Raw genomic sequence first — 14,961 nt, 5'->3', positions numbered from 1 at the left:
ACCAGTAATAAAACCTTGAATTTATTATAGGAAACGTAAAATCTACATGAAATTTGTATAATAAATTTTTATATACTTTTTATCAAATTCTTGATCACCGTTTTTCTACACAAATTAGATTATTTTTAACAAATTATTATGAATCGGTTAACGTCAAAGTAAATAAATGACTGGCGACATTTTGACCTGACGGCGCTCGCTCAACCAAAAAGATCAAATGTCAAAACAAGGAAATAACTTTACGGGAGATCGTGCTCATTAACTTTCATTACATTAAAAAAAACAATGAAAAGTGTAGTGTAAAAGTTTTACCGCCGTCTTATATATTTAGTTTGTGTACGAACTAAATATATCTAAAGTGAGTGAATTGTTTTATATAATCCCAATCGAATTTAACCTCTTATTAGTGAGGTTTCAATGCTTTTTTTTTAAATAAATTTATCAATGAAAAATGTGCACATAATGATTTAATTCAACACTAAATGCAAGTCGAGTGTTTGTATAATGAGCTGGATTAGTTGTGTTTTTGGTAATCAATATATTTGTATGTAAGAATTATATCATTACAATTACATGTAAATTATAAATACATGTTGACAGTTAGTAGTTATTAGCTGAATCTAATTACTCGAGAGTTATACAAATTGAATAATTGAACACCTAATTAATTGATTAGGTAGATTATAAAATGATTATATTACTAATTTACTTATAACTAGCAGTTCCGAGTTAATATTCAACTGAATGACTCAACACATATTGTTATACAGTAAGTAAGTACTTATCCTAAAACTTGACAAAAAAATTGGTACAGTTCGGTTATGAGGAATACAGCGGAAAACACATTTTTAAAATACCCGATATACTGGATTATTTGTTAGTTTAGGTTAGGTTGGGTTGGTTAGGTTAACCTAACAAATAATTCAGTATATCGACTATTTTCAAAATGTGTTTTCCGATGTATTTCTCATAACCGAACTGTATCAAAAAATTTGTATAGGGTGAATTACTCTAAATAGTAAGTACTTACCTAATTAATTATTAATTATTTTTTTTAGATGTCATTTAAATCATGTCATGTTCTGCAGAGTGGTTTCTTTCATCCAACACTCCGTCATTTGCAACAACCCAATATTGACATTGCTCCACATAACCTGATGTACCCAATATTCATCACGTAAGCTTTCAATTTTATAACTTTATTTAGATACGTATCCACCGAAACACAGTAATTCACAACCAGGCTTCTGTGAGCCATATTAGTGCATCCACGACAATTCATAAAAGTTTATGATTTTTTTCTTACTAGGTTTCTTGAAACAAGAATTCTCGATTATGATCTCTAGTATGAGCCAAGTGTTTCCCGAGATTCCGCCAAAACAAAAAAGGATGGTCCAAGACGAATATATACAGAATAACCTTGATTATCCAGATTAATTGGGGATGTAATAAGTCTGAAAAATGGAAACAATAAACAAGTTCACAGGAATAAATGTTTTCCATACTAACCATTGTTCAAAAATTTCACCGTTCATTTATTCATGCATGCCTTTTCCTGATAAAGCATAATATCATCAACATAATCAGCCGCGGTCGATCCACTGCCTGATGAAAGGCCTCCCCTAGCTCATTCCACTCTTATAGGTCCCTAGTTCTTCGCTGCCACATACATCCACCATAATAAGTACTATCAATATAACATAATTTTTGGTAATCTTTATTCCAGAGATGATGATGATGCATTGCAGCCGATTGGTAGCATGTCAAATGTTTACCGTTATGGCATCAACCAGCTAAAGAAGGCACTCAAATCTCTGGTGGACATTGGCCTCAAGTCAGTTCTTCTTTTTGGTGTTCCTGATAATATAACCAAGGTTCCACAACTTATATGTATACAACATACAATAATTAGGTATATGGTGTCGTTGGTTCTGAGTTGGTTTGTTTTCATCGAGCATTAATATAATAACTTACTATCATATTTTATTATTAAAATGGGTGAATAACATTTAGAATTCTGAATAAGATATTGATATGATTAATTTTTTTTCATAATAATATATAACTTATCACTTAATTCATAATTAGATTGTTGGGTATAAATGACTTGTGTACACTATCATTAGTTGCTAAGGGGGTCCTAGCAATTAAATTGTCATAATCATGCGTTACTATAGAAATCAATATATGTGACTAAACGCTCATGCTTTACGACAAACTTACCTGCGCAAACCGGTTTGTATCGGGAAGCCCGTGTGTATGGACGGGAAAACTGAAGCACGCATACCGAAAAGCGCTGCAAAAGTCTATACCGCGCAGGCAAGTCGCTACCATCTGCATTAAATGTCAAAATGACATTTCAGTTTTTCTATTAAAATTGCTGACCGGCCAAAACTTAGATTTACAGATGCCAATTTTTGTTTTTGATTTTGATGCGAACACTTTTTATAAAACATAAAATAATAAAAATTAATTTTAACCCCGTATAAAGTTTAGTGTAATATTCACTGATTTATTTTACATGAAGATATAAATGTCTTCTTCTTATTGTGCCATCCCCTAGCGAAGGTCGGCCACCATCAAGGCGATCTTATTTTTGTCGTCTGCTACCCGGAACAGTTTGGTGGAGCTGCACTCGTACCAATCACGGAGGTTCTTAAGCCACGAAATGCGGCGCCATCCTCTGCTACGCTTCCCATTGATCTTTCCTTGAATGACAAGTTGGGGAATGCTGTATTTTTGTCCTCTCATAATGTGGCCGAGGTATTGTAGTTTCCTGGTTTTGGTACTACGTAGAACATCTCGGTCCTTCCCCATTCGATTGAAAACTTCAACATTTGTCACCCGGTCAGTCCAAGGAATTTTGAGGATGCGTCTATACAGCCACATCTCGAAAGCTTCAAGTCTCCGTGACATCTCTTGGTTTAGCGTCCATACTTCCATACCATAGAAAAGAATTGAGAGCACATAACAACGTACCATACGCAGTCTCAGACCTAGGTTAATATCTCGATTGCTAAGGAGGCGTCTCATTTTGAGAAAGGCGCTCCTTGCGATCTTAATTCTAGTTTTTATTTCCTGAGACTGATCCCATTTCTCATTGACCCATGTACCTAAATATTTATAATGGGTCACACGTTCGATTGGTTCGCTGTTAATGACAAAATTTGTGTTGGTGTCTGGTGTCGCTGCTTTTGATACTAGTAAAAGTTTTGTTTTCTTGAGGTTCATTCTTAAACCATAAGAATTACTGACCTCATTAACCTTTTCTACCAGTTGATGTAAACTCTTTAAACTATCAGCAATCTGCACAGTATCATCGGCATATCGTATATTGTTATAAATGTAAGTAAGTTTAAAAAATACGAATGCAAAATACGGTTTTTCAGATAACTGCTGACATATTTGCAACAACAGAAGGTTTACCTGCCTACTTACACAAGTAAAAAAAAGATATACTAGTGGTACTATTAATAAAGTTTTTCTTCTGAATATATTATTATACACTAAACTTGCATAAAGGTTGGTTTCAGTGACCCAGGGATTGACTTTTGGCATCTTCAGGCCTTCAGGTCCTTCAATGAAATTAATATTATTAAAATACATATAAAAATGTGAAAACATAAAATAATATGATTATTTGGTTCTTGTCAGTTTACAGGAAGCCAGCGGGAAACAAATTTTGAAGATAACCTATGTACTAAGTTAGGTTTGAATTCATGAATTTTGCCAAAGTCGTGTATGAAAATTGCCGCGGTATCCGCCTGGCTTGCTGTAAACCGACTTGTACCAATTATTTTAGTTATTGGTTAATTAATTTGTATTTTTTTTAAATTTTTATTTTAATACTGATCTCCTAAAAGTATGTTATTGCTTTATTCTTGAATTTTTGGACTAATTCTTCAAAATAAACTTTCTAAATGGTGCACTTATTTCCTGTCTTGGTTTTTCAATAAAGAATAATTTTCTTTTAAAGACACTAAATTCATAAAAAAAATCAGTTGAATGGATAAAACTATGCAACCTGAAAAGATATTAAAAATCTTCATTTAGGTTTACAGAATGTTGGCAAAATATTCGCCTTTTTATATCTGTTTGGAAAAATTGCGAAATTTACTTATAGCTAATTTCATTCTTGGAGTGGTGGTCCTTGTTTTCATCATTTTTATTTTCATCCATTTAGGCTATACAGAAGAAGGTTTTCTTCAACATCTTTGCTTGTGTACCATACTAATCATGCACACTCTAGTGCACGCCAACCGAGGTTCTAGGAAGTTGCTCTTGGGACACTCTCAGCACAACTTTGAAGGGCACCTAATGTTCGTTATGCCTGCATAACGGGTGTGGAAACATGGCGGGTGGTGGAGGGAAAAGTATGTTTACCATACTACTATATTGTCCCATTATAAAAGTATGGATCGTTAACAAGTTCTGTTGTGTCTGAATGGTACTGTTGAATCAAATAACAAACAATACAACAAAATTACAATTGTGGAGTGAGGAGAAATATGGAATAAACTTAAATACGTGTTAAAGAATATCTTATTTGAAATAGTTACATCTGTATTATATATACATTTATGTTTATAATGTGCATTCAATGTTAATAGTATTTGAAGACATTCTGGAGGTTTTAGTGGGATACGTTCCAGAGGCTACCTTGTGAAAATAGGTAAGGTGTGTACATATAACAATAGGAGATATGTACCGTTACTTAAAGTAGACTACATATATACGTCTAACTATGATGTGCCTAATTAGCAGCTCTGCATCGCGCTTTCAGATATAATTCAAAATAATTTGAGGATTTTTTCGCAAGAGAATGTGCGAAAAAATTATAGTTTGCGGTTCCTCTGTACTGAGATGATTTTTTTTGTGTTTAAGCAGAACTTCAAACTGGATTACTTGCAATTTAACTAACGTTTTTAAAAACATGATCGAATAAAATAATGTGACTCCATAGGTATTCAAAAATTGAGTAAAAACCATCATAGGCATTGAGTATCTCTTATCAAAACTACTGAGATATCCTAACACAATAAATTAATTGATTTTTGCAGGATTCAACAGGTTCAATGGCAGACGCCCCTACCAACCCGGTTGTGAAAGCTGTTCCTCTTCTGAGGAAGCTGTTTCCTGACCTCCTGATCGCTTGTGACGTCTGTCTCTGCCCTTATACATCCCATGGCCATTGTGGAATTCTCAAACAAGATGGCACCATCGATCATATCTTATCTATGGAAAGGATTGCTGAGGTCGCCCTTGCCTATGCCAAAGCTGGTAATTTTTTGAAAAATTACTTTTTATAATACTGTAAATAATGATACTAGTATAACAATGCCAACATAATAATATCTAAAAATACATAATTTTGAAAAACACTTTCTGAGAGAGTATATTATAACCAATAGAAAAATTCTTTTTTGAAAAAAGTAAGTAAAAGTAATCGAACCCCGTATCCCCCGGGTTTACGCCTCATCCGTCGCATTTTACCAATATGCTACGGCGTGACATACTAATTGCGACAAATTTTAACTATTGGTCAATTTTAATACCTACTCATCAGCGCTCTTCCAAATCAAGCTAATATATAAAAATATTATATATAATAATATATAAAAAAATATTGGAGAAATCCACAACGTCGGTTAGTAATCGAAGTAATAGATACCTACTTTGATTTAAGAAACAAAAATCGATTGCCAAAGTAGCTTGATTTGGAAGAGCGCTGATGAGTAGGTATTAATATTGACAAATAGTTAAATTTGTCGCAATTAGTATGTCACGCCATAGCATAATGGTAAAATGCGACGGATGGGGCGTAAACCCGGGAGATACGAGGTTCGATTCGCCGTTGGTGTGGCATACTTTTTTCAAAAAAGATTTTTTCTATTGGTTATAATATACTCTCTCAGAAAGTGTTTTTCAAAATTATGTATTTTCAATAATTAGAATGATACATTCTTAAAATCTCGTGAATTATTTGTTGAATAAAAGAAATAGTTAATTATAACAATATCTGTTATTACAAATTCTTGTTATAGTTTATCCTAAAATAACTTCCCAAACCTTCAATGGGTAATTAAAAGGTATTAAAACTAGTGTGTCTAGCATTTTCAATATTGACATAGGTATGTCATTGTACACTTAAATTTTAACCCAACAACAATGTTGCATTTTCTCCCGCGCACACATACGCAACTGACATCTTCGCAGATTTCTGTTGTTAATGACTATTAATTGCCCTCTAAGTCGTGTTGATTTATTGAAATGTTCACAACTTGCATTATTGAAATATTAATATTCATTTTGTGCAGGTGTGTTAAATACTAAACTAATCTAAAAACAACTTAAGTACATACTAATCTTTTCTGAAAAGCTAGGTAAATTTAATTGATTTATTTTTTATTTTTATTTAGAACCAATAATGGTGTCGAAATAACTTTTCATACAAAACAGAATTAACTGAAAATGAATTCAATTCTACTTAAAGATAGCTAAAAGTATTAAAAAAATGCATTGGCATCGTGTTCTGATATATTCTAAAAGTTTCAAATGTCTAGCTAGTCGGGAAGTTAGTTAAAAATCGATTGCAAGATTTGTACCGGACAAGTAAGAATACGGGCTAAAAAAAACGTAATAATAAAAAATAATGAACATTTTATTATTTTTCTATGAAATAGAATTTTTTAAAGACGATGGGCAAAAATATAATTGTATGGTATCAAGATGTTCAAGAATAATCCCATTCTCGAAACCACAAGAGAATTCTACAAAATATTACAGTGCAGTGTCAAGGTACTGATAAGGAAATGAAAATATTTTTGCAAGAATTGAATGTCAAAAGAAGAGTTGGCATTGTTTGTTTGTAACAGTCATAATCCTAATATTATGTTTCGATATGAAATATACAATAACCAAAAGAAATCTGTAAAGTTGTTTTGTAACAATTGAGTGATGTAATTATTTTTTACAACCATTCAATACAAGCAAAGGTTTGCTTTGACACATATTATAAATACTGCCGACCATCGTAACTTACATTAGTCATGGCTAATACAATGTAAATGGATGAACTCCTCCTCTTTCCACACTAGGCGAACAGAATACACAAAAATTTGAACACGCTATAATTTGATTTCACAAGTGTGGGGACGATGATTTGATCCCACTTAGCGTTAGTAGGGTGGGCTGATATTTAGGCTTGATGGGGTAAAAGGGTTAATTAGCTACCTAGTCTAAACTTTATATATATTTTTATTTCTTATCAGTTGGTTATCAGTTCAATTGTGCTGTATGCGTTATTATGATTTTAACCTTATTCAATCATGATAGATCATTCTTATTAATTGCAGGTGCACATATAGTGGCACCTTCCGATATGATGGACAACCGAATCAGCGCCATCAAGCGATATTTAACAAAGGAAGGAATCCACAATAAGGTATGTGGATAAGTAGGTATCTACATTTTTTATTATTTCTACAAATTGATTTTTTAACAGCAGGCCGCCATTTGCATTTTATTTCCAAAAAAAGTGTTCAATGCTTCAAACACAAAATATTAAGATTTCTACGGTTACCGATCCCACCACACAAAAAATGTTCTGGAAACATGTTGCTATATGAAAATTTCGATAGGCTAATACGCCAAATACATTATGTTGCATGTTGCGTACTTTCATACTGTCACGATGACAAATTTAGTCTATGGTTTCGTCATTCTGGAGAATATTTTGAACGATCACTATCTCTGTAAATTCAATGATGGATCATGCGAGTGCCGATGCAGTGCGGTACACGTGAGGTGACCTCATTGTTTTTCTGGCGATTTCAATTGCATGCATTGTTATATTACTACCGATTGATGTAACTTCTAGGTTTCAGTTCTCTCTTACTCATGCAAGTTTGCATCGGCAATGTACGGACCATTCCGTGAAGCAGCCAAGGCATCTCCGGCATTTGGTGATAGGAAATGTTATCAACTACCTCCCGGGAGCTCTGGGTTAGCTGCGAGAGCTGCGGTGAGTACATTAAACAGATTGATATTGTAAACTATAGATTTGTGAAAATTCAATATAACTTGTGCCCCAAGATCCATATTATATTTTTGTGTGTGTATTACAATATTGTTTCAGTTGGAAAGTGATAAATTTTTACTAGAGATTCCTTGGCTAAAATTTGGATCAACTCATCTATTTTAAAGTGTTTGTGTGGCTTAATTCACAAGATATGAACATTTGAAGTTTCCCATACATTATCAAAATTTAAATTTATGTATCTCCTTCATTTTATATTCTTTTAACACTCGGTAACCTTGGTAACAAAACAACAAAATTGTCTGAAGTCATTATTTCAATTAAGCATCAATGACATTGAGCTACTTTACAAGCTGCGTGTTGGAGAATTTAAAAGTGGGTGAGTCAGCTATGATGACACACAAAACTTTCCACTCGCTCAGAAGCCAACAAGCTAGGGAGTTGAAACCGTCACCTTTGGTACTAATATGACAAGACGTATTGAGTAGTTCGTTTCTTTACCGGCAGGTCTCTACCATCGCTCTACTGCGCAGACGCAGTAGGCCCACACGCCAGCGTGTAGCGCGTAAAGTTGACCGGCTTTCAACTTTTCTCGATAAATTGTTTATAATCTACTTGTTAGCTTGTTCGATGATGACACTGGGCAAGTAAATTCGTCAACAAGCAGCTTGTAAAGTAGCTCAATGTCATTGACGCATTATTTGACATAAAAAATGTATCAATTTGAATTCAGAATTCACCGATAGTGTCTACAATTTTACAATGAAGTAATGACGAATGATGATATTATTCTCGAAATTGCAAAAAGCTATCTCATACATATATATCTATACAATAATTAAATTAGACACACTTATGATTTATTTCTAACCAAAGATTATCAAACACATCAATGAAACCTGAAATTGAATTGTCAGTTAGAAAACAAAAATACTGTGGTAGTAACAGATGACCAGTGTCGTTTGTTCGAATTTTATTAATGAAAAATCAATTTTGGCTCATATGAACAAACCATTGTACAGTTTTTTTTTAATTACCGTACATATAACCATTGAACATATTTAATGTAAAATTAATAAACAAGTCTACCGTAGTTTTTGAAAAATTTGTATTGGAAATTTATTATAATTTTCTACAAATTTGGTATAGAAAGAATTGCAGGATAACTATGTACTAGAACTTTTATCAATTTGTCTTTTATGTGTTCATAAATAAATAAATGAAAATTTGTACAGGACCGAGATGTGGAAGAAGGTGCAGACATGTTGATGGTTAAACCGGGCTTACCATATTTAGACATTGTCAAACAGACCAAAGAGAGGCATCCCAGTTATCCATTGTTTGTATATCAGGTAAACCTTATAAATTATATTACATACATCTCTACAACATACCACTAGGTTATCAAATACAGTAGTAAAACAATCACAAAAAAACCACATAAAGGTGGTCCTTGATTTTCGTACATAATTGGTTCCTGAAAATGTGTACGAATTTGAATGTACAAAAATAGAGCAATGTAAAAAAAATGTCAAAAAATGCATTAAAAAATATTTTGGATAATTAGGAAATAAATTCATTCGCAGCATCTTTATCAGCATTTGCAGTTCCTCGAATAAATTTAATATTATGTAAAGAATACATACCTCAGTTTAAACTTGTCGAACCAGCCTTTACTGGCTTTGAAATTCCATATTAGAATCTTCTTTTAATCGAGTATTCCAATCTTTGCGAAAACTGAAAGCCATAGCTTGAATGATTGAAAAACTCAGAGGGACATCTTTCTGATGTTGATAATATATTATAATAAGATGGGATCTTTAACAAATTCGCATTTTATGTTTTTTTTAATGTAAGTTGATCTTTGACTTTAAATAAAAAATATTTATCTTTTTTAATATTTTTGTATACCTATGTATTTATTAATTATTAAAACACTTTAAAATGTAAGCTATCAAAAAATGTCTGAATTTGTAAGCTTCATATTTTTTGTTAGGTACCTCTAGTAGGTGGTGTATTCACCTCGATTGCGTATTTTTTGTACATTGTGTACTTACCTATTTAAATTTGCGTGCATTATAAAATGAAAATTTATAATTTTATGATTTTAAAAAAGTATTTTGTAAAGATCTTTCAATTTGCCCATAATACAGTACAAGTCCAGACCAAGATACGTCTGCCTGTAAACAAAAACATTGTGATAAACAGTGTTTATATAATATATTTATATTATATAAACTCTGTATACAGTGAAACTCCGATCTACCGTTCTCGCATAAATCGTTTTCCCGCACGGATCGTTCATTTTTGAAAGTCCCGCCAAACACCCATAAGAATAATGTTAAATAATCCCGCATTAACCGTTCCCGATTTATTGTTTTCCTCGATCTGTCGTCTAAATATTATGGTCCCGCCACAAATATTATCCCGATTGACCATTTTTGTTGAATAATTTTCATTTCGCTTTCGTAGAATTGTTTATGATACATACAGACCTTTCAGTAGCGTCGCTTTGTTTGCACAGGTCGGTCGGCGCTCAGGCTTGCCTCACATCTCGTATCACGAATTTTTATATCGACACGAAGTCGCAACTAAAATGCACCCCGTGAAGAAAACTAGAACTCTAGCTGAAAAACTGAAAATAATTCAAGACATCGAAAAAAATCCAGGGGAAAAACGAGTTTTTTTTTAAAATTATATTCTTATTCCGCATTTATCGTTTTTCCTAGGGTCCCTTGAAAATCGTAGAATCGGGGTTTCACTGTATATATATATATTTTTTTTTTACAGGTTTCTGGAGAGTATGCGATGTTATCTAAGATGGGTGAAGGAGATGCTCTCAAAACTATGCTCAATGAAGTGTTGGTATCTTTCAGGCGAGCGGGTAAATTTGAATTTTGAAACTCTTGTTACATATCATTTAATTAAATAAATACAAGGTTTTTGAGGGATCTTCAGTATGCATTCAACACCCGGGCTGCTCCTGAAGCATATAGGTAGACAAGGAGGGTGCGAAAAGTTTGAGTGTGACGGACTGTGGATAGAGAAAGAATATTCAGGTCTGCAATGCCTGGAGAACAGTTGACGGTTGTGTAGTTGGCCGTGGACCTGAGCTGTAGCACCAGTCTTTCCAACTATGTATTATTGAATGAATATAATATTTTTCAAATTTTTTATACACGGTCGATTTTATTGTACATCTTGTCACAACATAATGTGTATAATAAAAAGAAAATCGAATATATCTATTATATGAAAGCTTGCAATTTGGGATTTTTTTGATAATTTAAAATAAAAAGTATTTCAAGTTAAGTATTTATATTTTCGAAAAAAATCTGTTTTTTTTTTTAAATAAATATAAAAAAATTAAAATTAAGAGTCAAAAATCTTTACAATAAATTAAAGAAAAGTTATTAAACAAAATTTTAATAATATACATGACCATAAAATAATATGTATTAATAAGATACTCCTCTTGAGGAAGCGGCGAAAGGTTAACGTTGACCACCAACGTAGACCAAGCACTTAATAGTAGACACCCGAGGAAGAATAGACACCCAGAAAACATTTTGGTGGGCAACTCAACATTCTTACCAGCATATTTAAGAGTGGAATTGCAGCGTTCTTCGCACTGAAGAGTCTATTCAGTCCAAACTATTCGATAAAGATAAAATTCCGGGTATTCAACGTGACCGTGAAACCAATCACTCTGTATGGGTGTGAAACCTGGAGCCTAACAGAGAAACAAGAGAAGGCTATCCAAGTATTAATAAAATTCTCCAAAAAATACCTTAACCGGTTAAGGAAAACCAAAGATGGCGCATCCGTCCGAATGCTGAACTCTGAACAATTTAAGCCCAGTGTCAATTCCATGAGGGTGCAATCTAAAGCTCTCCATAAATTTTATGAAGGAACCCTCGTAGGCACTCGGCCCCCGGGCCGCCCTTCTGAGGAGATGAGAGGATTACATCAAGGGGGACACAGAGGCCGAGCGTGACTAACTGGAGAGAGAGAGCTCGGGCTAGAGATTGCCAGAGGACAGTTGACTGTGGACCCGTATGGTTTGTAGCGCCAGATTAAGTAAGTATGTAATAATAAGATGAGATCCTTTAAAGAATTTACATTTAATAACATTTTTTTAATTGATTTATCTTCAACTTTAAATAAAATATATTTTTCTATTTAATGGTTTTTGATACATATTATTAATTAAAACAGTTTAAAATGTAAATTAATAACAAAATGTCACAAATTGCAAGCTTTATATTATACCGCTAGATGCCTCTGCTGATAGGTGGCGCATTCACCTTAAACTGACTTATAAAACACTATTATGTAATAACATGTGTTTTAATAATAATGTTTAACTTTTATCTGTACAATACATTTTAAGTAGCTACCTACCAATGTTATAGTTTTTTCTCATTTAAAAATACTAAAACAATATAGTAATCAATATAAAATGAGTTTATGATTAAAACAAATACACGTAATTTGTAAATAAGTTCACTTTGTTTAAATGTTATACATTTTAAAATTCGAGGACGTGTTGATACAGCATTGGGTAAAGTTTACCAGCAAATATGATTTGGTGTCCCAATGACAATTTACTGGCAATTACAGATTGTATACCTACATTAATCAAATATCAAAGATAGATACAATGAATACATCTTTATCTACAAAGAATATGTTTATTATTGTTGGTTGATAAAAAAATACAATTCAACCTCATTGTGAAATATATAATATATATATATATACATTCTTCTGATTTTAGGAGCAGACTGCATAATTACCTACTTCACGCCTCAAATTTTACAATGGTTAAATGAAGATAAAACTCTATAATAATTGTTTTTATTTTCAAATTCTGGTATCTATTACTTAATTTTGGGGTCAATTAGTTGTACGTAATTACTTTTACATAAATAGTTAGGCAATTAATAAATTAGCTTCTTATATAATCATCTCTCTAAATAACACTGCAAAAATACCAATTTAGTGTTGGAAAATAAGGAGTACCTACTGTAACTAGTGAAGTATTTTTTTAAAGGCATTTATTTTGAAAATGTGATAGTTTTTGCTATTACCATCTAAGAAATGTAATTTATGATAAAACTATTGTTATACTATTTTTTCTAACCGTTTTTAATCAATGTAACGGGGAATCAATGACAACTTTTTTTTATAATTGAACTGTTATTATTATAAACTCATCAGCCCCGTGCACATTTTACTAAATGAAAATATAAATTTTATTAAATTCCACAGATTGTTTTTTAAGTCGATGGGTATTTCAGTTGGAACACCATTATCGTAGGCTTTAGTATAAAAATTTTAAATGAGACGGAATGATCTCTATTCCTCATGCTGCGACTATTCAAGAAAATACGTTCATACATGGAAATCGTATTACTTTTTAAAACAATAAAATTAATTTACTTTCCTACAGACCATTATATATTGTTTCTGTGAATCTGAGCCTTTATATGGCTTAAGTCATTACCATAATAAATAATACAATGAACACATCAGGGTCCGTAAACGAGCATCAAAAATTTCACATTGCCAGCACTATGTATTGCCAAAAAAATGGAGAAAAAGTTACCCGGCACCATATCAGACAATACTGTTGCTGGGTAATGTATGACCCTACATCAGTGCCGGGCAAGTGAGGCCATATATTTTGTGCGTGCAAGTGATTTGAGATAAACAACAATGGAGCAGAACGAGAAGGAAATATGTTTTTTTGGGCACTACTGCCGTATTTTCGGTTGCGTTCGATAATCGATATATTGACTAACCGTGCAGCCGGCAATTATGGGCAATAGATGGATAAAGTCGGCAGCATTGACTACTATTTTCGTGTTTTTCGGAACTATTAACGGCACTATGCGGACAGCACAATTGCGACTCGTTTACGGGCCCCTTTAGGTAAATGAAAATTAACAAATGGGACACACTTGACAATAATATTTATTTGAATTTCATACTAAATATTATGTGTGGATAATGAGGTTTTCATTGATTATCTTATTATTATTTCGTCTATAGAGACCTCCTTCTATAGAGGTGAACCCTATAGAAGGAGGGAGGGTGTTAACATCTTTGGTAGGCACACAATTTTTATATTTGATTATTAAGTGTTGGTATTTATTTGTTGTCTTTTTGGTTTTTTTTTAAAATGTAATATACAATAATTTATACTTGGTGATATGGAGATTAACTTAATAAAGAATATGTTGATATTATATTCACTGCGTATTTATTTTATTGATTCTTCATTTCAATCTACCAGAGGTCGGCAAACTACGGCCTGCGAGTCAAATCCGGTCCTCGAAATATTGGTACCCCCCTCCGCCTTTTTTTGTACCTTTTTTAATACCTTATTTCCATTCCTTTTTAGGTATACACATGATATAATCTAAATCATATTTATTGAATATAAAAAAAAATAATTAGGTACATTGGTAACTGCAGTCGAACACGGTTATTACAATCACAGGCATAGAGAGATCTCGGATGTAATGAGAAAACATTCGTTGACATTTTAGTTTATGATTTTCTCCATACATTTATTCACTTTTATAACGAGCCACTTATCGGGTATACCAAGCTAAAATATCGTCAAAAATTTTCTTAAAACTGTTAATGTGTCGATCGTTTAAAAACATTTTCGACCCTAAGCAATAAAATCCGACCGAAGACCGATGCCGCCGGGAACGGATTACGTTTACGGCACTAGTTAAGTGTCTAAGTACCTACCTAATTGGTGTTTTCACCGACAATATTGAAAAAGTATCCACGCATAATATGGTTGAAATTGCATGTAAAAAATGCAAGGTTTGTGAAGTCAGTAGGTACCTACCAGCGTTCATTACAATAAACAACTTCTTTTGTAATTTGTTAATGCCTTGCTT

The 14,961-nt window shown here is 32.7% G+C and overlaps 1 protein-coding gene across 1 annotated transcript in view; it reads left to right on the top strand.

The window, feature by feature from the left end:
* The first annotated feature begins 267 nt into the window (after positions 1–267).
* Hsc70-3 (heat shock protein 70 cognate 3) overlaps positions 268–14,961 on the top strand; it is a 31,087-nt gene continuing 16,393 nt past the window's right edge. Inside the window, exons 1-8 of the mRNA XM_085947524.1 lie at positions 268–358; positions 1,059–1,177; positions 1,727–1,874; positions 5,061–5,280; positions 7,356–7,444; positions 7,880–8,023; positions 9,274–9,390; positions 10,829–10,922. Coding sequence (XP_085803650.1) covers positions 1,059–1,177; positions 1,727–1,874; positions 5,061–5,280; positions 7,356–7,444; positions 7,880–8,023; positions 9,274–9,390; positions 10,829–10,922 — 931 coding nt within the window. The 5' untranslated portion in view covers positions 268–358. The remainder of the gene's footprint in view (positions 359–1,058; positions 1,178–1,726; positions 1,875–5,060; positions 5,281–7,355; positions 7,445–7,879; positions 8,024–9,273; positions 9,391–10,828; positions 10,923–14,961) is intronic.

The sequence above is a fragment of the Rhyacophila brunnea genome, unplaced genomic scaffold (genome assembly GCF_057557595.1).
Source record: "Rhyacophila brunnea isolate RB1 unplaced genomic scaffold, BYU_Rbru_1.0 scaffold_2, whole genome shotgun sequence".
NCBI lineage: Eukaryota > Metazoa > Arthropoda > Insecta > Trichoptera > Rhyacophilidae > Rhyacophila > Rhyacophila brunnea.
This window is presented reverse-complemented; position numbering and strand designations above follow the sequence as displayed.